General features: G+C 44.0%; 1 protein-coding gene across 3 annotated transcripts in view; it reads right to left on the bottom strand.

Annotated features, from left to right (window-relative positions):
- FBLN5 (fibulin 5) overlaps positions 1-27374 on the bottom strand; it is a 54248-nt gene that overhangs the window by 23460 nt on the left and 3414 nt on the right. Inside the window, exons 3-5 of one of the 3 annotated variants that reach the window (XM_053376676.1) lie at positions 21374-21424; positions 17825-17876; positions 13148-13396 (exon numbers count right to left, since the gene is read on the bottom strand). In XM_053376676.1, the coding sequence (XP_053232651.1) occupies positions 13148-13396; positions 17825-17876; positions 21374-21424 (352 nt within the window). The remainder of the gene's footprint in view (positions 1-13147; positions 13397-17824; positions 17877-21373; positions 21425-27374) is intronic. The other 2 variants (XM_053376685.1, XM_053376693.1) reach the window with 2 other exon arrangements.

The raw sequence follows: 27374 nt of genomic DNA, 5'->3' as shown, positions 1-27374 counted from the left end.
TTGCCAACTGGCAGTTCTGTCTAGTCTGGCATTAAGTTAGTTCAACTTCAGACACTATCTAAGAGAAGCCGCTTCTTCTTCTGGATCAGTTAAAAACAAAAGCCAAACCTATATTGCTGGGCGTCATCAGCATAGTAATAACACCACATTCCAAATGTTCAAATGATCTTTCTCAGCTGTTTTGATGCAGATGTTGAATGCCGGGAGAATAAAATGAACACCTGTGGCACTCTGCAAGACAAAGCCCTTGGGGGAGGGGGGCGCTGGTTTAAAATTCCTCAGCCAAATTCTCCAAGAATGCCTGGAAAGGACAAAGTGCAGCCCATCAATGCTAGTCCCATTGCTCCTACCATTCCCTGAAGATGACCCAGAAAAAAGTCGTGATCTATTATACTGTAGCAGAAGCAGCAGAGGTGTCCAAAACAAATCAATCAACCAACAGAGAAGTAGTTCTTCTACCCACCACCACATGCAGATAACTCACCAAGCCCTTTAAAAGCATTTTCAGGATACAAATACAAGTCACATTAGTGAGAGTTAAGTGTTGGATTTTTTAATGTGTGTTTGGTGTTCTTTGTCATGTCAGAGGACTGTTCTTACCCTTCTAGCTTGCACTACCACATTCCTCATCAGTGATGTGCATGAAGCGTTAGCTGGAGGTGGGGAGACAGGTTGCTTCTTTTTACAGCTGTTCACTTCAGTTCTAAAATATAATGGCCCATTGAGCCTTGCAGCTGGGGCTTGCAGGAGTCACTTTGCTATTTACTGGACAGTGCCTGAACACATTGCATTTTCAACCTACTGCATATTCTTAAAACAATCCAACAAACTGTGTTTACTACAAGGCACGCTTCGCAAAAACACTTTTCTAATCCAGCCAACAGCATGTGTAAAACTGGATTTTATGCACATATCAGTGCAGTTACACAATCAGTGATGCTCATGCTAAACACTGATGAGCACATCCTAAACCGACTGTGTACTTGCTTCCTTCAAACTTGTGGTCCAGCTGAAAGGTGGGCTGGAATTGATAAAATAATTTTTGTATCATCTTGGAATGCCTGAACATGTCCAGCCATTCTTATCACGCTGTCAAAGGATGGTAAATGGGACACAGGACAATAGTTGGTCCAATAGTAGTCACTAACCAGCAAGGACAAAGATCAAAAGCAAAAGCAAATCCACAAAAAACAACTGATGACACTTCTAGTTTAGTCTCTGTACTAATTGCGCAGTATCCAAGTCACAAAGAGCTCAGCAATTTTACCTACAAATGTCTAACAATATTATTATTGCAATTATTAATTAAAATTGTTAGTTGCTTTGTCTTGCCAAGGCAACCCAGAGCAATTTACAACCAAACAACAACAAAAACCCACATGGGGGTGGGGCATACATTAAAACAACCCATCCACATCTAAAAAACCACAGATAGTTAAAAGCCAAATTGTCACAGTAGACTTGATTTGGTTCAGCGACTGCACTCGGGGCACTCCTGTTTGGCCCTTGATTTCCAGGCATGGGTCAGACAGGTTCTTCTTTTGTCTCAACACTTTCCCTGGGAACTCCCACAATCTACTGCTGAATCTGAGCAAATATCAATTGAGTTTTCTGCAGATTGATGTTTGTCCTGATTAAGCAGTAAACAGAGGGTTTTCCTGGGGGAAGCAGTGGGGCAAAAGAAAAAAACCTCTCGGACCTACGGCTAGAAGTAAAGAATCAAATGAAAGAAATACCCGGAAGGCATCTGGAGCAGAGCATCTGACGCCTGGCCAATGAACTAGTGTTTCTAGAAATGTTACTTGACTTCTTTCCAAGACGGGGAAGAGTGGCAGCAAAGGAAAATGGACAAGTCAATCCTAATCTAGTTTGAGGACCAGTCTAGTCAAAATATATTACCAATATATGGAGGGGGGAATCCTAGGACAGGGAAAATTTGACAACCATTCCATATATCTGTATGCACAAGCAAAACGTGTGTGTGTGTGTATATATATGCTGAAATTCAATGCTAACCATAAAATCCAGTTTTCTTGCTTAGCCAAGCCATCAAAAGTCATCTCTAATGAAAATGACATAAAGCATCTAATACTTAGACTGTGAGGATACGCCAGGAAAGTATGAATTAGGAGACAAGAGACATTTTGACTGTTGACTCCTATATGAAGTGCTGATGGACTATTAAGAATCACTATTCTTATGTAGCTCCACTTTGTCTTCTCACAAAGTTCTGTAAAATTCACTGAATAAACCAGCATTTCACACATTACATAGTGACAACCTGGGTTTGCCGCTGAGCGTGACAAGAAGTCGAAGGCAATCCTGACTCTCTAATAGGCAGCATTTATGCTTCTGAAATGCAGAACTAATAATTTATCTGTTCTAGCGACAAGACACAGAGAACAGCATCAACCTCAAACTTGTCTCTGCCTATGGAGTCTGGCAATGCACTCAAATTATCTGGCCAATGTGCAAAAGTTGAAGAGCCAATTCATATTTTCTATATATTTTGGCCAAACATCTTGATTATGGCATGGAGCTGCAGCCAGTTTTAGGTTTGGAACCAAAACGAAGAGAAACAAACAAAGCTGAACCAAGAAATATAAGGCAGGAGCCAAGAATAGCAATCAATTTTATGTGTCAGTGTGAACGCTGCCATCTCTAGACGCTACACAGAACCTGCAGGCAACACAGTTTTCCAGAAATCTGAGGGCTGCTTTGACATTTAAACAGCACTATGGAACCCAGCTGAAACATGTTCCACATTGATGGCTGCTCTGGGCTGCAGTTCTAATGGTAGAGTGGCTTGCCACATGGATCCCCTATGTAATACAGTATGGTGAGACTCTGTGGCACTACCAGACACAAACATGCTATATTTTATACTTGCCATGCTGAACAACTGCAACACCATAACAGTTTCCTCCATGGGAGGCCAATGGAACATGTAGACCAGTAATGCATGAACAGGACAGATCGTGAAGCTGAGGCTCCAATACTTTGGCCACCTCATGAGAAGAGAAGACTCCCTGGAAAAGACCCTTCTCCTTGTGCCCTCCATCTTTCCCAACATCAGGGTCTTTTCCAGGGAGTCTTCTCTTCTCATGAGGTGGCCAAAGTATTGGAGCTTCAGCTTCACGATCTGTCCTGTTCATGCATTACTGGTCTACATGTTCCATTGGCCTCCCATGGAGGAAACTTTAGCTAATGGGGCCTCCCGCTGCCGCCGCACGATTTCTGTTCTCATCCTGAAGCAAAGTTCTTAACCCGAGGTACTATTTCTGGGTTAGCGGAGTCTGTAACCTGAAGCGTCTGTAACCTGAGGTACCACTGTAAAGGATTTTGGCCTGGGAAGAAAAAGCGCTTAGCATGAGATGCTGAGGAAGAGAACCAGGCCTCATATAAGGGCTTAACTGGTAAAGAAACTGAAGCACAGGCTTCTCTTTAAATATCTTTAGGTTGCAAGCCTGAGGGCAGGAACCGTCTCATTACTGATCATTGCAAGCTGCTCTGGGAGTCATTTCAGCTGAAGAATGGGGTAAATAAATAAATATGTAAATAAAGATAATTCCAGCACAGCTTGTTCATGTTGACCACAAGAGTGGGCTGCTTCAGTTGTTCTGATCACCAGAGAACATGGCTATAATTAAACTGAAGAAAGAGAGAAAACTCAGATTTATCCCAACAAGACAAACTCAGGTGGGGAAGTTGTGACTCTCTAGATTCTAACTCCCATCAGCCCCAGCCCACATCGCCTTTGGTAAGCGATGATGGGAGCAGTAACTTGTGGAGGGCCCCCACTCCACCCCTCTCCACTTTACACCATGGCTGGGAGGGAGACAGAATTGTGCACTCGTGTTCTTCAAACCTGTGTACATAATAAAGCATTTCAGTACTTTCTTGAATGTCCATCCATATGCTCTGTAAGCTAATGATTATTTAGGATTGTGCAAATACACTGCTACATGTAATAATAATAATAACTTTATTATTTGTACCCAGCCCATCTGACTGGGTTGCCCCAGCCACTCTGGGCACCACTTTTTCTACCAGTGAAAAGTGCAAAAATCTGTGAGAAAATGGCCATTACCCTAATGTACAACTACCCATGTTTCCCAAGGCAATAAGTACATGTGCAGATGCCCTCTGTGGAATAGAGAGATCCCACCCCCCTAATCATTTAGTGACTTGTAAAGAAAACTTGCTAATGGGCCAAGATCATTTGTTCATTCCTTGCATTCTTTTACCCAGCATGTAAAATGGTTCCCATGCTATGTTAAATTACTATCAGAACAGACTGAACTAACAGACACATGCTGAATTTAATGGACTTGGCAATGCTGAAATTAGGAGAAAAAGAAAAGCTTGAACAGAAGGAAAGCAAGGACAGTGAACAGTGTGGAGAATAAGCAACTAATAAAGAAAGCTGGTCAGACACAGTGATGAACTATGTTTTAGTGTTATATGAATTTCTCTTGGTTTTGTGGGCTCCACCCTCCCTTCTGGCACAAATGCAAGCAGAAGACTGAAAGCTTTGGCTTTCAATTCTAACTAACCATGTTTACTCATTATATCTGCACCCAGACAAACTGTAATTTGTCTTAACTATGGTTTAGCAAAACATGCTGTGCACACACACACACACACGAGCCCAAGTGTTGTAACTACATCCAGCAAACCAGATCAATGATATGTACTGTACTGTACAGTACTGGACAGATTCAGATATCTGAAATCAAATCTCCACTTAGCCACGTCTCTGTCTAATATAACTCTCAGGGTTCTTAAGAAGTTAATATGAGTGAGAGAGACACTCTGTACACTCCCTGACCTCCCTGAAGGAAGGTCTGGATAAAAATGCAATAAATAATTCAACTCTGCAAACCGAAACAGTGTGAGCAAAATCTTCCAATCTGGCCCTGGTCCACACAATCCATGGCTCTCTGGCCAATACTCTTGATAGCTATTTTCTTACTAGACCCACCGCTTGAGGGGATATGGGACACAGTTTTGCCTCATGGAATTTAGAAGTCCCTTTGTTCACGTAGTCTGGCTCTGCCTGTCTTCCAAATGTAGTGTGGATTTTGCCTGGCAAGGAGGAGGCTGGGAGCCAATTGTATCAAGACAAGCGCATGGAAACATGAAAGAATGAAAGCTGCTCTCTCCTTCGTTGTTTTCATGACCAAACAGCTGTCCGCACAAACCAAAATTGGACTCCAAAGTATTTTATCTGGTTCCTAGGTAAAACTGTTACCCACAATTTATGTGGTAAGGAGAATAAATTTATTTTCAAAGGTTATGAGAGATGTATCAAGATATTCCATACTGAAACAGATCATCTCTATTTGGGGTTTTTATTTTTTATTTTTAGGGGGTTACATACACTGGCTGAAGAGAGACAATATGAAGCCACGTATACACACACACACACACACACACACACACACACACACTTGTGCTGCTGCTTTATGTATGCCCCTAAAAGTCAAAGGATTTCTACCAATCTGTTCTTTAAAAAAAAAAAAACTTTTTAAGAGCAAAAAGACCTCTGTAGAACAAGGAATAGCTACATCTTTTGGAAACAAAATATTGCAAACCTATTCTAAGAAACATAGGCTGAGCACAGATAAACAAGCAAACAACAAAAATAATTTCATCATAACTTATTCCAAGAGACACCAGCCAAAACAGATTTACAAACCTATTCCAAGGAACAGGAGCCAAAGAGGGAGAGGGAAGGAAAGAATATTGTTTTAATATGACCTTGGGGGAATATCTATATATTTATTTATATTATCTCTAGCACAACTTTTCTGCCTATATCATTATTCCAATATAAAATAAAATCTTCCCATCTACTTGATATGTTTTTCCCCTAGCCATTGAAACATCCCAATTTTATTTTATTTGTACTTTGAAATAAATAGCAATATAAAAAAAATTTATGAAGATCAAAAGTTTTGGCCTGCTAATTTACTGGAGAGCTTCATAATGCCAAAAATGGAATTGAAAAATTAAAGTTTTTTTGCCTGGGAAAAGACATAAGGAGAATGCACTTAGTATGAGATGCAGAATGCTGATAAGGATGAGTTTCGGTCTCCTGTTTCTACAACTTTCCCATCTCCCTAAATTTAAAACTGTACTGCTGCTCCATTTCTTATTTTCCATTTCCCTGCACTCAGACCTTCCCAAAGGAAATAACAATAGAAGGGTTATAGCTGCTACCTTTTTACATATGGGGAAATAGTTGCATGGCAGACAGATGTTCAGCAGGTGAAACATTTTCCATAAGTGCTGTTTCATGCCAGGAGATACTATGCCAGTTCTATTTCTGTCTCACATGGAATTCTGAAAGGCACAGAACTCTTCTTCCCGAAATGTGGCAAGTATGGGAACTTAATGAGTTGCCTTATACCAAATTAGGCTATTGATCCATTTAGCTCAGCACTGTTTACACTGACCAGCAGTGCTTCTCCAGGGTTTCAAACGGGATATTCCCAGCCATATCTGAAGATGCTAGAGAATAAACCAGGGATCTCCTTCATGCAAAAGCGGATGTTTTACCACTGAGCTACAGCCCTTCCCCAGCAATGCATACCTTGGAATCCCTCACTGCTGGGAGATGAAACAACCACAGCATCATCTGCTCATTAATATCCAATGACCAGTGATGGCTGGGGGCTACTAGCTATATGTCATATCCAACCTGCTTTGGGGGGAAGGGCAGTGAAGAAAAGAGGTGTTTTTAAAAATGTACTCAGCAATAGATAACCAAGTCATAGAATCACAGAATTGTAGAGTCAGAAGAGACCCTGAGGACCATCTAGTTCAACCCTTTACAATGCAGGAATATGCAGCAATAATAATAATAATAATAATAATAATAATAATAATAATTTATTATTTATACCCCGCCCATCTGGCTGAGTTTCCCCAGCCACTCTGGGAGGCTCCCAATCAAGTGTTAAAAACAGTACAGCATTAAATATTAAAAACTTCCCTGAACAGGGCTGCCTTAAGGTGTCTTCTGAATGTCAGGTAGTTGTTTATCTCTTTGACATCTGATGGGAGGGCGTTCCACAGGGCGGGCGCCACTACCGAGAAGGCCCTCTGTCTGGTTCCCTGTAGCCTCACTTCTCGCAATGAGGGAACCACCAGAAGGCCCTTGGCGCTGGATCTCAGTGTCCGGGCTGAATGATGGGGGTGGAGACGCTCCTTCAGGTATACAGGACCGAGGCCGTTTAGGGCTTTAAAGGTCAGCACCAACACTTTGAATCATGCTCGGAAACAGTCTGGGAGCCAATGCAGATCTCTCAGAACCGGTGTTATGTGGTCCCGGCGGCCACTCCCAGTCACCAGTCTAGCTGCCGCATTCTGGATTAATTGCAGTTTCCAGGTCACCTTCAAAGGTAGCCCCACGTAGAGCGCATTGCAGTAGTCCAAGCTGTCCCATATGGAGGTTGAACCTGCAGCCTTGGGGTTATCAGCTATCGAAATGATTCTCCCTAGCAAGCAGAGGGGCCCCGTGGGCTCCCAGGGTATGTTGCTGCTTTTGGAAACCAATGCAGATTTGAAACTAGACTGTTTCTCTGGGTGCACATACATGCATCTCTAGGATCATGCTTTGAATTTGCAAATAAAAAAGTATTACAAAAATACAGTCGTCTCTGCTGACAAGGAAGCAAATCCCATAGAAGGCTACAGTCTGAACTTCCTACCAGTTGATGAAGAGGAGAGCATGGGATTTTCTCTTTGTTTTCCTTTTATCACTGTTCCTATGTTTCCCCTTCTGTTACAAATGATTTCCCCCCCCCTTTCCTTACCCATGTCCATGTTTTCATATCTTTGCTTTTTCATGCAGCCACTCTGCATTAAACATTTTAGCAGGAAAGCTGCTTCTTCTTTTTTTAAAAAGTCTACCCATTGCGTTTCTTTCTAACAATTCTGAACGAGGATTACGAAAATCATTGTGAAGCAGGAAATGGCAGGGGTGGGGTGAAGGGAAATTGGAAGCGACTTTCAGCTTAGCTTATGAATGTGTAATGAAAGAACGTGAGGCTTTGCTTCAGTCACGGTGTGCCAAGGAGGGATACTGAACAAAAGGGTCATTATTATGGCTGAGCATTCTAAGAGCTTACAAGAAAAACAGTCAGAAATGGAATAAGTTAAAAGGGGTCACAGCCAGATCAAAAACGTTGGCCTAGATTTAATGCTTTATGCTTTGCTTCAGGAATGCAATTTACTCCCACCTGGATCCAAGCAACTTCATAGCAGTTGTGTCTATGATGGTATTCCCCCCGTACACGTAGATATGTCTAGCTTGCTTGCTTGGGCTGCAATGCCCTAATCCATGTTGTTTAAGCTTTTTTTATCCTTCATTCATGTTTCAAACATGAATGGTAACATGAGTCATGTCAATTCAACACTTGTTTGAAACATTCATGTTTCAAACATGAATGGTAACATGAGTCATGTCAATTCAACACTTGTTACTCCAAAGTATGGGGCATATGGGGTGTATGGGGAGCGGCACTATCTCTGCTGGGGGAAACGTCATGCTCCTTCTGGGGTAGTTCAGCCACCACTGGTCCCCACTCTGCACTCAGCTCTTGTTTGTTGCTCCTAGAAGCTGCCAGTATGTGACAGTGGCCACACCCTGGGCAACAGCTTTGACTGGTTGGCTAAACCAGGTGAGGGTAGCCAATAGGTCATAAACCCTTGCTGAGTCTTGTCTATCTCCTGCATGTGAAGACAAGTTCTGGCAGATTGAGCGAACAAGACCAATAGTGGGTCCCATGGTCAAGAAGGCAGTTTCTGCATGTGTTGTTGAAGGAAATGAAGGGCAGATGGGGCTCAGGAACCTGGGAAGGTAGCCCATCTAGGAGTTGGGTCATTTCCACAGAACGGAAGATAGCAGGATCCCCAAGGATGTGCTCTATGGAGAGCTGCATTCAGGCACCGGGCCCATTGGCAGACCAACTCTAAGATGTCTGCAAACGAGACATGATGGCTGGCAACATCAACCCTGCTGTGTGGGAATCCCATGCAGATGACCATAGTGCCTGGAGACAGACGGACAGGTTGTGTATCCACAGCAGTGACCGGAAGAGGAATAACCTCTGGAATGAGCTCAAAGAGAAGAAACGGCATGGTGCACCTACATCAGCAGAACTGGACACCTTCATCTGCCCCAGCTGCAGTAAAGCATATCTCTCCCATATTGGTCTCTACAGCCACAGCAGGTGCTGTAACTCTCCAATGGCTTGACTATACTCATTCATTGTCTCCCGAGATAGACAGATGCCAACAACTCCAAAATTGCTGCTGCTGCTAGATTAGATACACCATTTGCCTCCTCTAGCAAGGCAATAATTTAATTATTAAATGCATATAGTGGTCTCTCTAAGCCAGTACTGGAACTGCAATGCAAGAGTCACAGCTAAATTGTTGAAGATCCCCTTCAGTTCTTTCGCACTAAGAAACCAGAAGTTCAGTGTGTAGCAATCGCAACTTTCTAATCAGATGAGAAGTCAGTCAGTAGTATGCTACATGGTTGCTTCCCCAAGTTTAGGGATAAAAGCAGAAAGGTGGTGCACAATTGCATATTGGGAGCATAGTCAGCACTAGAATCCTATAATCACAGGACAAGAAAGAAAGCTTTCCAGTTCACAACTCTAAGGCAACAACCCTAAGGCATGCCAGAAACGTCTGCCAAATGTAGGAATACTTAGAACAATCTTGATGGCTTCAGCAAATTGGGCAAATCATAATCTACAGTGGAAGAGACACACCCTTGGTCACTAGCCAATCTGATAAGTGAAAACCCCTTCTCAGTCTCAAATAAGCAATTTAGCTTGAGAACTAAATGTGAAGAAATGCCTACCCTACAAGCCTGCAGCCATGGCCATTTCAGGTGACCCCAGAATAAATGGATTTCAAGATGCAGAGTTGGGAATAACCACTGCCTGGATCTCGGGGAGTCCTTGCTGTGAATAGTGAACAGTACTGGGGCAGATGGACTGAGGCTGAGACTCAATATAAGGCAGTTTCATATGTCCGTGAGTGCAGAGGAGGGATGGAGCAGAAATTTGGTACAGTGTACATTTTAATGTGGACTTTTCTAATTCACTGTTCCCAATAGAATATGTGGACCAAAATGCACCTATCCTTCAGAATTCACACTTCCACGAATTCTGTAATGCAGTTTCTTCAATCACTGTGTACAAAAAACAAAAACAAAATAACAACACGCTGACAAACTTAAAATTTACAAACCAATGTAGAAATGTTACAAACTGAATTTAAAATTTGCAAACCAATGTAGAAATGTTACAAATTGAGCTTAAAATAAAAAGGAGAAACTGAGAGAAAGCCAAATTGACTGGTTTTGTGAACCCCTAGGTAAAGGTAAAAGGATCCCTGACCATTAGGTCCAGTTGTGGCCGACTCTGGGGTTGCGGCGCTCATCTTGCTTTATTGGCTGAGGGAGCCGGCGTACAGCTTCCGGGTCATGTGGCCAGCATGACTAAGCCGTTTCTGGCAAATCAGAGCAGCGCACGGAAACACTGTTTACCTTCCCGCTGGAGCAGTACCTATTTATCTACTTGCACTTTGACGTGCTTTTGAACTGCTAGGTTGGCAGAAGCTGAGACCGAGCAACTGGAGCTCAACCTGTCGCAGGGATTTGAACCGCCGACCTTCTGATCGGCAAGTCCTAAGCTCTGTGGTTTAACCCACAGTGCCACCCGTGTCCCTTGTCAACCCCTAGTTCTCAGTAAATGAAGAACCTTCACTATGCAGGAAGAACGTAGGGTTCCCAGGTCCTATCCTGGAGACTTTTCTTGTTACTTTAAGAGCTCAGAGCCAATGAGGGAGTATGTGTTGGGGGTAGTGAACTCCTGCCCTTCTGCTCCAACAGACCTCTTGATCACCTTTATTTGCCACATTCAGTGGGACGTAAGCTGAAGAGAATGGTGAGTGAATGAATCATATGGAATAGCAGGGCAGGAAGTGGGCTACGGCATCCTTGCTCACTCGCTCAACCTCTTAAATCAATGGACAGTCTTCCCACTAAGCCACATTCCCACAATGAATGCATTAAATGCTTTTGTGAATACAATGCACCACATGGTATGTCAATGTTAACATGCAATGTACTAGACACTAGCCCATAAAATGTTTTAATAAAAATGAGTTTTTGAAAGCCCTCCAAAGATATCGTATTAAATTAGATACCTCATATGAGCTGAAGGGGGGGGGAATCTCACCATCAATTAATATGAAATGATGGAACATAAATAGAACGGACAAGGCATAATGTCTGTTGTGTGTTTCATCTGACAATCTAGATTCGTCTTCACCAACCTGCTGCCCCACTCCAGATGTTTTGAAGAGCAACTGTCATCAGCCCCAACCAGCAGAGCTGATGGGAACTGTAAACCAAAACATCTGCAGGGCATCAGGTTGGCAAAGGCAGCAGACAAATATGTTTGGACCATTGTACATAGAGGATGATGATGGACTGAATTAATGAAAGTAGCTGGCATGAGACAAAAACAGAGTTTCCAAAAAAGAGCACAACCAAGCTTTTCCTCTCACTCTGATCCCCTGGAATCTTATTAGTTTTACAACTTTTGATTCTATGTATACTAATGGGATGACCCCAGTGTGACGTCCTTATCCAAACAGACTGAACTTCACCAGGAATTACTTTTAACTTAAACCTTATGGGTTGATGCTTGGACAAAATAAGGAAGCATCCTGTTGGGAAAAGACCTCCATACTGGTATATTATCATGACCTGTGCCGGCATTGCAAGTGGATGTAAAGATGATCAGAGCTGTATTTGTTGTTGTTCTAGTCCCTGGGAACAGCTGCTACTGCCAAGCACACAGCTGCTTAGCTATAACAAGAGATGGTGCGTAACATGGATCATAACAGAAATGTTGTATATTCATCACCTAGACTTTTCAGGCTCTACTTGGCTATGAGTGATCACCAAAGAAGAAGAAGAAGCACTACAAACCTACACACCTAATATTTGGGGTAGGGTTTTTTAATATAAAAAACTTCACTGTGATCAGTTTGACCTTAACATGCATGAGTGTTGGCAAAATAAACGAGGCCTCCACAAGGTTATACATTGAAGAAGGATGGTCTTCTCATTATCTGCCACTCTGAATATCTTCTCAACCGCACATACACTGAGGATTTGGGCCTCTTAAAAAACAAAACAGACTAGCTTCTGACTTAATACATGGACTTTTACATCAGTATATTCTTAGCTCACGCTTTTAGGAGCTACCCTAGTCTCTCGATTGTAAATCTTTTTAATTGATTTACCTTTTATGGTAAAGGGTAGGTAAGAAATCTAATAAATAATAACAGCGCTTGATAAATAAATAGACATGACAGAAAAACTGAGATAAAATGATTAACTGTAATGAACTAGCATAAATACATTTGGTAGGTATATAAACACACAGACAGATAAATGATAATTAAAAGCTCTCTCCTTATTCCATTTGGATTTACAGTGGTACCTCGGGTTAAGTACTTAATTCGTTCCGAAGGTCTGTTCTTAATCTGAAACTGTTCTTAACCTGAAGCACCACTTTAGCTAATGGGGCCTCCTGCTGCTGCGGTGGCGCCAGAGCACGATTTCTGTTCTCATCCTGAAGCAAAGTTCTTAACCTGAGGTACTATTTCTGGGTTAGTGGAGTCCGTAACCTGAAGCGAATGTAACCTGAAGCGTATGTAACCTGAGGTACCACTGTATTTATTTTTTGCTTTTGAAGTAGATGAATAGGTTTTTTTTAATAATTGCCATTAGATTTCATAAAATTATTTTTATATAAGCGGTGTATTTATGTCAGTTTGTAACAGTTAATTTTTTTATCTCTATATTTTTTATTATCATATCTTCAATTTGTCAGGATTTAATCTCTTTTTTGCCCTGATAGATGATAGATAGATAGATAGATGATAGATAGATAGAATGTGAATAAACTGGGATAAAACTGGTGCAATAATAAAAATAGCAGGACAAATATTTCAGATTATAATAATAACACAGCCATCCATTAAAATAAAATAATAAAATAAAATAAATATTATGCAGGGATCTATAAGACATTTTGCTACTTACCCACACACTGGTTGCCTTCGCTCATTTGGTAACCAAACCGGCAAATGACTGGAGCTCGTGCAGCAGTTGGATAATTGGGAGCAGGAGCTGGGGCTGGAGGTGGTGGAGGATACGCATTAGGGTAAGGATTCAGATATGGCGATCGATAAACGGGATTTGTTCGTGGTATACAGAGATAGCCACCATTCTGGTTAACGCACACCATATCTCCTCTACAGGCCTCGACAATAGTCCGACATTCATCAACATCTGAAAGGACACAGAAGGGAAAAAACAATGTATCTCTCTGCCAGTTAAAGGTTTATTTAGCAAATCAATCATTTGCTATTTAGATCAGTCAACAATTAAGGTCTGTACATTTAATCCATTCATCATTCATCATTTATATGCATTTATAAATATTTCAATATAAGTGCCTTTTTTGTTACAGAAGTGCAGGAAAACTCAATAATACTAGTATTATTTTTTAAATTAAGCCACCGCTAACTTTTGGGGGGGGTAGAAACGCATTTTTAATACTTTCCCCCTATTACAGGAGAGAAATGTGCTGCTGCTACACACTAGCAGAACATCAGCCACATCCACTGTGTGCTCAACCCAGGAGTGACCCTAGAAACCTCCAGGACTATGTTGATGACAACGCCCACTGCCGCCCACACAGAGGGAGCCAATGGTTTTGTGAGAGTGACATCACACGCACCCAGCACCTTCATATACACACCACAGGCAATATTATCCCATAGTGCCTCCCATCCCATCAGCTGCAGAGGCAGAGCTTGCAACAGCCCCACCACGGCCAGTCCTCAGGCATTCCTCTAGAACTCCATTAGGCTCCACAAAAAGGTAGAAGGAGCCTTCAGTTGGATAGGGCTCTGCGCAGTCCTCCTGGGTTCAAAGGTTCAAGACCAACCATGAGTGGGAAAGAACCTTTTGTGTGGACAGTTGGAGTCCCCCCAACCCCAGGCGACCCCCGAGCGTAATAATGACTCAAGACAACGTGCTATGGGATTAAAATTGGCCGCAACTTTATTAAGTTTTGGATGTAGGGAGACCTTGGCTCAGGCATTGGGCGTTTATCCTTCCCAGTCCCCAGCCGGGGATCTGGGAGACATCAGGGTTATCCAGAATGTGTGGGGATTGGGCTGGCTCTGGAGAACATATGTTCAAGCAGAGAGCCCCCCCCCCCGGTTTGCCGCCGTTGGAGGGGAGAGCAATGACAACCTCTTGGCGTATGGCCAATGCCTCCCCTCAATACCCCTTCAAAGGGGAACCCTGGGATCACCGCCACAAGGGTGGTTCACCGCTTCACCGCCCCCCCATTTAAAAAATAGACTAAAGGATTCCGCCCAAGGCCTGAAACCACCAAAGTTGTGACGTTTTGCTACAGGGAAAGCTAAACCTGCCAATGCAGGAAAATTCATTTCCGGCTATTCAACAGCGACCCTGACATAGCAGCGCCTGCATACCTGTGGAGAAGAGGTTAACCTGCAAAAGAAGACTTTACTGAGGGAGGGGAGGGTGGGAGAAGCTCTGGAGCCGACTGCCGCTTCACAGGTAAGATTCACCTTCTGTTGTGTGGGCAGGACAGTACCCCCCCTTACCTGTCCAATCCCCTGGCAATGCCTCCCCAGGCAGGACTGGGCGACTGGCTGAGGTAGGCAGAGACCTCCAGGTATCCAGCCTGGGGAGGATGAAGCCAGCCTGAACTACCAGGAGTCGCGCTGGGGTGCTGGGGGCTGCACACAACCACGCAAAAGGCGCCCCCCATTTGATGTGGGGAGCAGTCATTGTTAAGCAGCCAAGGGGCAGGGCAGGTCACAAGAAGGGCAGCCACCGCACCATACTGACAGCAACAGCAACAGCATCCATTGGCCAACTGCATGAGGCATGGATCTGGCAAGCAGGAGATGGGAGTTCAAGCTGCACCGGGGGGAAGAGGATATGTGTCCTCACAAGCTTTCAGAATGTCATCCCCCCCCAAAAAAAACCTCTCATGTGCTCGTGCTTGAGCCCACACTAAAAACACCACAGATGTCATGGATTGGTTGGCTGCAGAGGAATGGTGGGAGGAACCAGGTGGGGAGCCACCAAGGGAAGATGGCTCAGAGCCCAGGAAGTGCTAGTGGTCAGAGGGAGAAGACTGGGAAGAGGAGGTGTCAGAAGCTGAGGAGGTAACATGGTTTGGTGAGCTCGGAGTCTGTGGCAAAGAGAAGCCCAAAATCAGAGGCAGAGGCTGAAGCAGTAGAGTGGAATGACAGAGGCCAAGAGCAGAAATGAGTCAGGCTGGTGAAGAGTCAGGTGTGGCTCACCCTCCTGCTGCAACAGGTTCCTCTCCTCCCTGATCTCGCAGAACCAGAAGAGGCATGAACAGGGCAGAGGAGATGTTATCTTCATGCAAGCACAGTATCAGATTGCTTGGGGAAAACCTTGGAGAGGAGAGGACTTAGGCAGCTGTGGGGAGGCTGTGGGAACCTTCAGTCTCAGCAACTGCTTCATGGGGCAAGACCTACCAGAGATGAGTCGCTATGCGTTCATTAGACCTGACACTCTTTTGCAGGTTGTGGCTTTGCTAATAAAGAGTTAACTCAAACTTGCACTGTGTGATTTATTGCTGGCTCACGGCTAACAACAGAGCAGTTCCACAGCAGCAGGGAATTGAACATTATGGGGAAAGCAGCCCAGAAGAGGGGGCTGCAGAGGGTAATGGGCCAAAAGATGCCTCCCCATATGTTCTCAAGTGGGAGCCTCCACTGGATCTCAGTCCTGGAAGGGTCCCTTCTCTTCACTAAAGGGCACTCTGGAAACAACTCAACATACTTACATACATACATACATACATTTCATTAACTAAAACAATGGAAGGCTCATTGATATTACATTGGTCTTGCCATGTCATGCAGATTGATAATGGTTTGTGCAGAAGGTGAAGCAGTAATGCAATTTCCCAGATCCCCATTTTTAACATCCCGTCACACAGCTGCTAAGAACCATCTAATGGTGCAATAAAATGTAGACCCACGTTGGCAAGATCAACACAGGCCAACAGGGAGGTCTGGCATAAACTAGACTACTCAAAAAGCCTCATCTAACCCACATGATTTTATTTTATCCTACTCTTACGTAGGATACGTGGATACGTAGGATACATAGGATACGTAGGATACATGGGACGCGGGTGGCGCTGTGGGTAAAAGCCTCAGCGCCTAGGGCTTGCCAATCAAAAGGCCGGCGGTTCGAATCCCCGTGGCGGGGTGCGCTCCCATTGCTCGGTCCCAGCGCCTGCCAACCTAGCAGTTTGAAAGCACCCCCAGGTGCAAGTAGATAAATAGGGACCGCTTACTGGCGGGAAGGTAAACGGCGTTTCCGTGTGCTGCGCTGGCTCGCCAGATGCAGCTTTGTCACGCTGGCCACGTGACTTGGAAGTGTCTCCGGACAGCGCTGGCCCCTGGCCTCTTAAGTGAGATGGGCGCACAACCCCAGAGTCTGTCAAGACTGGCCCGTACGGGCAGGGGTACCTTTACCTTTACCTTACTCTTACGTTTCTAGTGAAAATGTAAAAGATCCCATTCTTATTGCCTTCTCTACTACAGTTTCATTGCTAATTGCAAACTCCTGTAGCCTTTTTCCACTAACACATTTGTAAAAGAACATTGGGATGCAAATTTCAGGCTTGTGGTTCCCCACCACCACCCCCGACACTGATGGTTTGATTTGGCAGCTGTGAAACTTGGCTCTTAATCTGGAACTGCAAGCTTCTTTTACACTCTTGCTTGCATAAACATGGTTACAGGATATTAAACTCTGAGGATTTGTTTCAGATCTCCTCTTAGCTCTCACCAACATTTGAAAGTTATTTCATGTGTCGTAATGAATTGACTTCAGACAGATACAAACTGATTAATAAGATTAGACTGCAGACACCATTTTGGAGACCCTCTTCCTGTTTTGTCTCCTCTGCCAGAGAGCTAAAAAATGAATGAGTTTTGGGGAGGGTTCAGTGGGAGAGCATCTATTTTGCATGCAAAAGGTCCCTAGTCCAATCTCCACCATCTCTAGCTAGAGTTGGGAAGGCTCCCTGTCTGAAAACCGCTGCCAATCAGTGTGGACAATATGGACCAGTGATTTGACTCAGTATATAACAGTTTCCTATGTTCCTAACTAAAGATTTGGTGGTCATACTAAATACCACCAAATGAATACATGGATTCAACTGGCAAGTGTGGATTTGAACCTAGATTATACGTTCAAAATCCAGCAGCCTGGCTATTGTCACCACGTATTAATGACATCATCCCTAACTATAGCCATTTAGAATCATAAAGTTGGTAGTGACTCTAAAAGTCATTTAGTTTAACCCCCTGCTAATGCAGGAAATCTGATGTTAAAGTATCCTGATAGGTGGCCATCCAGCCTTTGCTTAAACACCTCTAACAAAGGAAAACAGGTCATGCCACCAATAAGTTATTCCTAACATTTAGTTGAAATCCCTTTGTAATTTAACCCATTGGTTTGGGTCCTACCCTCTGGAGGAACAGAAAGTAGCAGACGCAGTTAACACCCTGAAGCAGACATACAGAAGGACAGAACCATAACCAATATGCTACGATCAGACAAAGGCACTGTACATAATGAGTAGTCGAGTCCTAGTTCAAAGGAATTGATGCAATAAAATCCTACCTAAGCACTGGCCCGAGGTACGGTCCATCTCAAACCCATTTGAGCATTGTTGCTAAAAAGAGAAAAGAAAAGGACACTCAGTCAATGGAAACCTGGATAAACACAGATCAGAATGAATTAGGATTCTCCTTTCCACATTTTGGTGCTGAGTTGCGAAATTTGCAGCAGACACACAAATTCAGGTACCACTATAAGATACCTTGGTGAATGAAAGAACCCACAAGTGCCATGATTAAACTCCTAGTTGGCTGTGATCCTAAACCCAAAGCATTCTACCACTAGAGAATGTGCACAATAGAGATAATATCACAGTTCCATTCATTTGGGTCAGGGCTAGATTTACTCTTGTCATTAAATGTGCAATTATTAAACTAAGGGCTCATCCATACTGCCATATGGCCTGCCGCTTTCACCCAAGAAAACCCACAGCTGAACAGTGAATTGAACCAAATGGCAATCAGGTTTTGCGTGGGTTGCCATTTGTCCCCATTCAGTGGTAAAGTGTGTGTTTTCTCCAGGAAAGCTGTGGGACAAAAAATTTTTAAAAAATAAATAATAAACAATAAATAAATGCACAGGACAAGTGAAGTGTGGAAGAGCCCTAAATGTAAAACTACTGCAAAATTATCACACCATATCCTTAAAGGACACTCAAAGCATACCCACCCATAATCCTCGGAGCTGTAGTTTACCCCTCACAGAACTACAATTCCCAGCACCCATAACAAACAACAGTTGAAGTTTCTTGCCCGGGGGGGGGGGTGTGCTTTAAAGGTATAGTACATACACAGTTGTATTTTGTACCTATGTCCCCCACCCCATCCCATTGCACAAGCTGGATTTTGAAGTTTTCAATATTCTGATATTCTTTTCAAAGAGAGAAAGAGACAAGGAAGGAAAGAAAAGCAACAACAAATTTAAATACATTTTTAAAGGTTTCTTTAAAAAAAAAAGCTAAAAATTAGTTTGGTAAAAACTACTGTAGTTCAAAAGACCAGGTGGCTCAACTAAATCATTGGCTTTAGTTTCTCCAAATTCCATCATGCATCTTCTGGCAGACCACTAGAGGATCTTGCTGGGTGAACACGAGGTCTTCAGAAAACAACCCTCTCTCCCATCACTTTCCCACATTGTTCCAATGTTTGCCACTAGCAGCGTTCAACTCTCTATAAATACAGCAATCTGCCATTCAGGATGCAAGCTTGTTTAAAGCACATGAAACTTAATAATTCCATTGTCTGGAAGCATAAATGCATTCGTTTCGTGGAAGGGACTTGAAGGATACATAGCCAACCTATCAAAAAGAATTAAAATTGCAGCGTTTTTATTTACTGTACATCTCTCTTTTGTTGACTACAGTGGTACCTCAGGTTACATACGCTTCAGGTTACATATGCTTCAGGTTACAGACTCCACTAACCCAGAAATAGTGCTTCAGGTTAAGAACTTTGCTTCAGGATGAGAACAGAAATTGTGCTTCAGCGGTGCAGCAGCAGCACGAGGCCCCATTAGCTAAAGTGGTGCTTCAGGTTAAGAATAGTTTCAGGTTAAGAACAGACCTCCGGAACGAATTAAGTACTTAACCCAAGGGACCACTGTATAGCCAGGGGAGCCATTTAGAAAGGATGGGAGAAGTTGCCCACCTTTCCCTTGTTTTTCAGACATAAATGTAATGTAAATATTCTTTGGTAATGTTTGTATCTTTAGTAATGGAGCAGGATAAAAAAAGCAAAAATGATGCACTTAACCCAACCTAGGTGGTGCTTTTCTTGCAATTTAAACATGACTGTTGTCTAGAAACAGGCCTTTGAACTTTACTGTGCATTTTCCTCCTTCATTTTTAAATATCCCAAATGCCTGAAGAAGTATCCCCCCCAAAAAAAAACTATAACATTGAACTCTCAACTTATCCCTCGGCTTTATGGCAAGGTACAGAAGTTATATGAGATACCTGTCATCTATATCTATGGATATAAACCTTATAGAAGACACTCTGGGAATGTGAGTGGGGTCAGGAGAATTAGGTGCATTTTATTCTTATTCTTAAAGTGAGCCTTGCTTCCTCCTGGCCTCACAACTGAAGATAAACCCTCAGGTTTCCTCTTCCCTAGGGGCTTCAGGTGGGCTGCTTGCCTTTTTTAGTTAACAAAACACTGCACAAACATTCATGAATTCATCAGTTCATTAGTGTGCTTGTACTATTAGTGCTCCCCACTAGTAAAACCAATTGTTTTTAATTGCAGGATCGCTCTGAGAAATAGAGAGGGGGATTATTGATGGGGGCTATATATCAGCATCAGCTTCTGCTTGAGACTTGCAAGGGTTTTTAGAGCTTAACCTTAGGGGGGAACTAAGCTTGATGATTGAATACTTTGAGGTTGTTTCATAGAATTGTAGAGTTGGAAGGGAAGCCAGGGGGTCATTTAGTCCAACCCCCTGAAATGCAGGAAACTCAGCTAAAGCATCCATGACAGATGGCCATCCAACCTCTGCTTAAAAACCTCAACAGAAGGAGAGTTTCCAGAGTGGACTCGCTGCTCTAAACTTGTTGGGTGTGTCTTCACCCTTAAGGGAAAGAGGAAAGGGAACGTCAGCAGATACACGTGTTATGAGCCCCTTGTTTACATCCTGGAGAGGCTGGACCACTTGGGATGAGCAGTGGGAGGAGTTCAAAATGGTGCCTGACAATGATTCTGGGGAGGGAACCCGGTTAGGACAGACTGTGGCCTGGCCCCTGACTCCCATCTGTGCATTGTGGGGAAGAGTCTACAGGTGAGGGATCTCAGCAGGTTGCCACCTAGCTCCTAAGTACCAGCCTCAACTACTCTGCCACCAGCACTGCCCCTGGTGCCACCAGAGCTTCAGCCTGCATCAGCCTCTACTGATATGCCCCTGCCCACTGAGGAGGTGGCTGATGCCCAGTCTGATATTTAGGTGGCCCTGCTGCCTCCTCTGTCATCTAGGGCACAGAGATGCTAGCACTGGCGCAGACAGACAACTCAGGTACAGTTCCTCAGGCGTTTGCTTGCTCAGTCCAGAGCTGCATCCCGCTTGCTATGCTAAAGCCATGCATGCCCTGCTCCTTTAAAACAGTGGTCCTTGCTTCCAGAACACACTGGTCTGAGTAATGGAATCTATAGTAGGAAATGAGATCTGAGTCCAAGTCCCACATCCAGGACAGTTTGATCCAACCCACACCTCAAGGTGCTCAGATGAATGAAGGTGCTGGGAGTGGGCAGGCAGCTGCAATAATCCATATCCACTGAGCCCTCCATCCTTGGCCCACGAGATTGCCACCCTGAGAAGACAGCTTATGCAAGCAGCTCAGCCAGCTGCCCCACCAGTCAAGACTTGTCTGCCCACTGGTCAAGTTCCAAGGAAACTGGGATCAGTTCATAGCATGATCCATTCATGTGTGTGAGAGCAGCAGAGCCCACCAAATACTCAGCTGACAGAGGTGTGTTCTGCAAAAAAGACGAGTATCAGCTCCCATCTCATTGCCCCTGTTACGGTACCATTGAAGCACTGGGAGAATTCATTGATACCAACCTCAAGTGAGGATCCATCCTGTCTTCCATATCTCCTGCTGGAACCCCGATCCTGTTCGAAGAAGAAATCAGGAGTAACAACTGCTGTGCGCTAAACAGGATTACCATCCCTAATCACTACCTCTGTTCACTGATCAAAGGCCATGCACCATCAATATCTTCTCTAAGCTGGATCACAGAGTGGGCTCCAAACTAGTAAGAGTCCAAGAAGGGGATGAATGGAAGACTGCTTTACAAACCCAATATGGCCATTGTGAATATACTGTCATCCCATTTGGCTACTGCAATGCCCTTGCTATCTTCTAACACCTCATGAGCGACATATTCAGATACTTTCTTGACAGGTTTGTGGTGGTTTAACCAGCCAAAATTCTTATCTGCTTGGAGTCACCTCAGCTCCAGTGGTTAACAACAGGAAAATCTCATGTCAAGCTGGAAAAGTGCAAGTTTGACCTCTCCAGCATCAACTTCCTTGGATACCTGTACCTCCCACCAAGGGGTAGAGATGGACCCATACCAAACACATGGCATGCTAACCTGGCAGTCCCCCAAAGCCAAACAAAAACTTGCAAAGCTTCCTTGGCTTTGCTAATGATTACTGGAGGTTTGAAAACCACCACCGCACTCACAGACTGTCTTAAGGGAAAGAAGTCATTTCAGTGGACAGCAGACACACAAAAAGCCTTTGGACACCTAAAGGAACCTTTTGTTTCTGAACTGATCGTATACCACTCAGATCTGTCCCATACCTTTGCTGTGGAACCTGATGCCTCTGGTGTGGCTACCAGGGTGATTCTGCTGCAGGCTGAAGAGATGGGAGGAGGAGCTTGCCCCTACATGTACTAATCCCCAAAATTAACCCTGCCCAAACAGAACACACCATCTGGTGCAAAGACACTTTTAAGGTGCAGCAACACACTATAGAGATCCAGATGGACCACCACATCTTAGGGATTGCCTGGCCACTAAATCAACGACAGTTCCACAGGTCACAGTTTTTCACCTGGTTCCATTTCAAGATCGCCAACATACTCAGCACTCAAAGTTGATGAGAGGATGCCTTCTCCTGCAAGCTGGAATACAACAGCACCAGAGCAGAGTGGGAGCCTGAACTGAACCCTTCATCCAGAGCAATTGATAGTGGACAACTCCTGCCAACCTAGCAGTTCGAAAGCACGCCAAAAAGTGCAAGTAGATAAATAGGTACTGCTCCAGCGGGAAGGTAAATGGCGTTTCTGTGCGCTGCTCTGGTTTTGCCAGAAGCAGCTTAGTCATGCTGTACACATGACCCAGAAAAACTGTCTGCGGACAAACGTCGGCTCCCTCGGCCAGTAAAGTGAGATGAGCGCCGCAACCCCAGACTGGACTTAACTGTCAGGGGTCCTTAAAGGAGCAACAAAGATCCCTTTGTTGAGGGGGGGAAAATGCAAGAATTAACTTCCCCTAATGCTGACAGCTCCACCGGCTACTCTGTTCAGGGTGGACTATTCTTTCATCCTAAAGCAATCTATGTGCCACCATGAGAACTTAGAGCCCAAATGCTCAAGCAATACTATGATAATCCCACTTACAGGACACTTCAGACAACATAAAATCCTGCACACAGTTGCTCGAGAATTCTGGTGGCCAAAAATAAACCACCATGTAAAAAAATATGTGCAATGATGTACAAAAATTGTGTGACACCTGCTAGTGGGCCGGCCTGCCACCTGTAACTACCCTCTACACCCACTGGACCATGGGAAATGGTTTCTATGGACTTCATCACTGAACTACCCAAACCTCAGCACCACATTACATTTTTAATGGTGGTCGACACCTTTAGCAAGATGGCTCATTTTGATCCCTTGCACTGGACTCCCAAATTTGTATACAACTGCTTCTAGAACTCTACTCAATAGACTCCATTCCTTACCAGCTATGGATTCCACCCATGCACCTTTCACTCATACTTTATTGGTTGCTTCAGCTACTGACTTTGTCCAAGAATTGCAAGCTATACAACAGCTGCTACAAGAACTCGAGCCAAGGCCAGCTGCTACAAGAAGGAGCCAAGGCCACTTACATGAAACCTGCTGATGTGCACTAACCACCTGGAAAAGACCACCTGACTGTGAAGCCACAAGTTAGAAGGCCTCAGATTTGGGTCCTATGTCGTTGAAGAACAAATCAACCTAGTCACATTCTGGTTACTTCTCTGGCTCTCCATGAAACTCCACCCTTACTATCCCTGCCCCCTCCACCACACCCATACCGATCTGACAGCAGCTCCCTCCCCCCAGTGAACATCAAGTTGGAAGAATAACTTGAAGTGCAACACATCTTAGACTTTAGATAGCACCACGGCTGCCTGCAATACCTGATCACTAGAAGGCCTGTGTCCCTGATGATTGGTCCTCGAAAGTTGATGTTCAGGCCCCTGAACTGATTGCTTTCCACATAAGCCCAAATCCGCAGGCTGAGAGGGGGTGAAGGGGGATAATGTCATCAGCCCCATGGTGACATCATGGAGAGGCTGGGCTCACTGGGGTGAACAATGTGAGGAGTTCAATATGATGCTTGATGATGATCTTAGAGAGGAACCCAGATGGTAGGGCCAGATCGCAGCCAGGCCCTGAGTGCCATCTGTGTAGTCCAGGGGAGAAGTCCATGGGTTAGGAATCCAATACCATGGAGGGACCCAGTGTATTGCTGAGCTAATGCCATGCCTGCTCTGCTCCTTTGCAAGGAATACAAGAGGCGTGTCTACAGCTGGATCAACATCTTAGGTTGCCATGCCATGCACCAGTGATCCTTGCCTTGCTTCCATAACATACTGAACTGAGCAATAAAGTCTATAGTAGAAAATGGAATCCAAGCCCCACATCCAGGACAGTTTGATCCAACCCACACCTTCTCAAGGTGCTGGAATGGATGAAGGTGCTGGGGGGCGGCGGGAGCAGCTGCGATCATCGGTGTCTACTGAGCCCTCCAAGCCTTTGCCCAGGAGATTGCCACCCTGAGAGGACAGCTTGTGCAAGCAGCTCAGCCAGCTGTCCCACCGGTCAAGACTCTTCAGCCTGCCTGCCAAGTTCCAAGGAAACTGGGTTCACAGCGTTCATGGGCCAGAGTGATCCATGAATACGTGTGAGAATTTCCTGACAATGCAATGAAGGTTGTGTTCATCAACACCCTGCTTGATGAGGATAACAAGGGGTGTGTTAAGTGTTGGCCCAGCATCTTAGCTTGCTTAGCTGTGCCGTGCACATGTGGTTTTTTGTGGGTTCTTTTGAGGGACTATCAAGAGGACAGTGCTCTGTTGCTGCCCTAGGGATCTTTAGGAGATGGGCAGCATATATATTTAATAATACTGGAAGACATCATATATACGTTTCCAAGCACAATTCAAAGTGTTGGTGCTGACCTTTAAAGCCCTAAACGGCCTCGGCCCAGTATATCTGAAGGAGCGTCTCCACCCCCCATTGTTCTGACCGGACGCTGAGGTCCAGCGCTGAGGGCCTTCTGGCAGTTCCCTCACTGTGAGAAGCAAAGCTACACGGAACCAGGCAGAGGACCTTCTTGGTAGTGGCGTCCGCCCTGTGGAACGCCCTCCCATCAGATGTCAAAGACTACCTGACATTCAGAAGACATCTGAGGGCAGCCCTGTTCAGGGAAGTTTTTAATGTGTGACATTTTAATGTATTTTTAATCTTTGTTGGAAGCCGCCCAGAGTGGCTGGGGAGACCCAGCCAGATGAGTGGGGTCCAAATAATATATATTATTATTATTATTATTATTATTATTATTATTATTATTATTATAATAATATTTGATGTCCAAGGCTGATAATGTACCGTACATTTAAAGCACATGATTTACCCCAAATAATCCTAGGAACTCTAGTTTACCCCTCACAGAGCTACATTTCCCAGCACCCTTAAGAAACTAGTCCAGCCCTCTGCAATGCAGGCATCTTTCACCCAATGTGGGGCTCGAACCCACAACCCTGGGATTATGAGTCTCATGCTTTACCAACTGAGCTGCAGACATATGCACATCAGATGCATTTCTAATTAAACTGCAGCAATTATTTCTAAATTTTCATCTTATACATATAAAGTAGCATGTGGAATGTTTATGAAAACATGTGTCCTATTTTATCCTAATTTTTTTGCTATGTGTAAATGTCCACCATAGGTAGGTGAAGCAACTAGTGAGCAAATTATTTAAATTGAAAGGCAACAGCTAGAATTTAACAGGAAGGAGGAAAAAGGTGAGGGATGAAGAGGAACAGCTCGGGCAAGTATACAATTTTTAAAACGCTTCTAAGCAACAGAATAAAAGCAGAGTCCAGCATTCAGAATCTCACAAACTTATTGCTAGCTTTAGGCCTCAAATTCTGTCACACACCTTGGCCTTGGAGCTTCTATGTGATGGCAAAAGGCATAAACTGTTGCTACTGTTTCTGCCAATATGGATTCTTTATTCCCTCTCTGTAATCTCCTCAGTCTCTCTGTCCTGTTTACAGTTCTCCTCAGAATCTCCATCTCTACCCCCATCTCCTCAGTTTCATATTGCAGTTCCTCAGAGCCAAAAAGAGAGAGACTGTGCTCCTAGCATCCCAGAGACAGCTATGCTACCAGGGTTCTATTATTATTATTATTATTATTATTATTATTATTATTATTATTATTATTACCTTGCAGTTCCTCTGAGAGGAGCCCAGGGCAGCAAACAACAAAGTGGCAAAACAATACAGTTGAAAATAAAGGGTTGTAGCAATAGAAAGTCCCCTTGCTATTATCCCCCCTGTGCCTCCCCAAACTATTCTGGGGACCAACCTCCAACGCTGCCACATAGGGGGGCACATAGGCAGATGAGAGGGAAGGGGACTTCTGTCATACAAGTGGACCTCCTTGTGCTAATAGGCCAATGTCACTGACTGGAGACAAACCATCGCACATAAAAACATTTAAAAATATTATTAACAGCTAAAAAAAAAATAAGACCATCTTAAAAATAAATAAATAAAAGCGGTCACATATTATTGTTTTTCATTCTCATCAAATGGTAGGCCTCTGGGCCTGGACCTCCTTTCATTTTTTAAAAACAACAACAAACTCTCTACTGTTTGGGTTTCACTGCACACCTTAGAATTCTGGCCTAAAGTGTGTTTTCCTATATATTTTAAAGCTAAATTAAACAATGGCCATTTGCTTCTGCCTTCTGTATTCTAGGGACAATAGTTTTATCAAGAATCTCTCTGTCAACGTATGTCTCTTGTCACAGCTCATGTTGCAGGGAATTCTGTCCTGAAGATGCGCCTGTAGGAAATACATTTGCTGCCATCGGGCAAAAGTGGAAAGGAGCAGCTGAAACTCCCTTGTCTACAAAACTGTTTAGGTGCCAGAATCCTGCCCTCTTTTTCACCTGATCACCATATCTGGTAGAAGTATATATTACTTCTGCCCTAACTACATTGCCTATTAGGTGATTGGCTTTAGGGCACGATTCTTATGAATCTGTTATGAACCTGGTTAGGATTTGGGTAGGCTGACATAAGGAACTGATTACACCAGATCAAACTATTGGTCTATCAAATCCAAGATTTTGTACTTGAAGGGTGGGGAACTTGTGGCCCTCCAGATGTTGATGGACTACAGCTCCCACAATCCCTCATCACTGACCATGTTGGCTGGGGATGATGGGAGTTGGAGTCCAACAGCCTGTAGAGGGCCACAGTCTACCACCACTGGTCTACTCTGGCTGACAGCAGTTCTCCATGGTCCCAGAAAGAGTGAGGCCTATCCCATGAGCCACTTCCTGGTCCTTTAACCTGGAGATGTGTTCAATCACTGATCTATAAGGGTGTGGAGCAGATGTTGAGCTGAAGTCAAGTTCTGCATAGCAATGCTGGGTTCTTACTAGTTTTTACATGGTTTTTACCATAACTTCTACTTATTGATGCAGCTATTGATTTTTGTTCTTACAAAGGCCATATAACACTGTTGTTGTTGTTGTTG

Source organism: Podarcis raffonei, chromosome 1 (genome assembly GCF_027172205.1).
Source record: "Podarcis raffonei isolate rPodRaf1 chromosome 1, rPodRaf1.pri, whole genome shotgun sequence".
Lineage (NCBI taxonomy): Eukaryota > Metazoa > Chordata > Lepidosauria > Squamata > Lacertidae > Podarcis > Podarcis raffonei.
The sequence above is the reverse complement of the archived record's forward strand: the minus strand, read 5'-3'. Positions and strand labels throughout refer to the sequence as shown.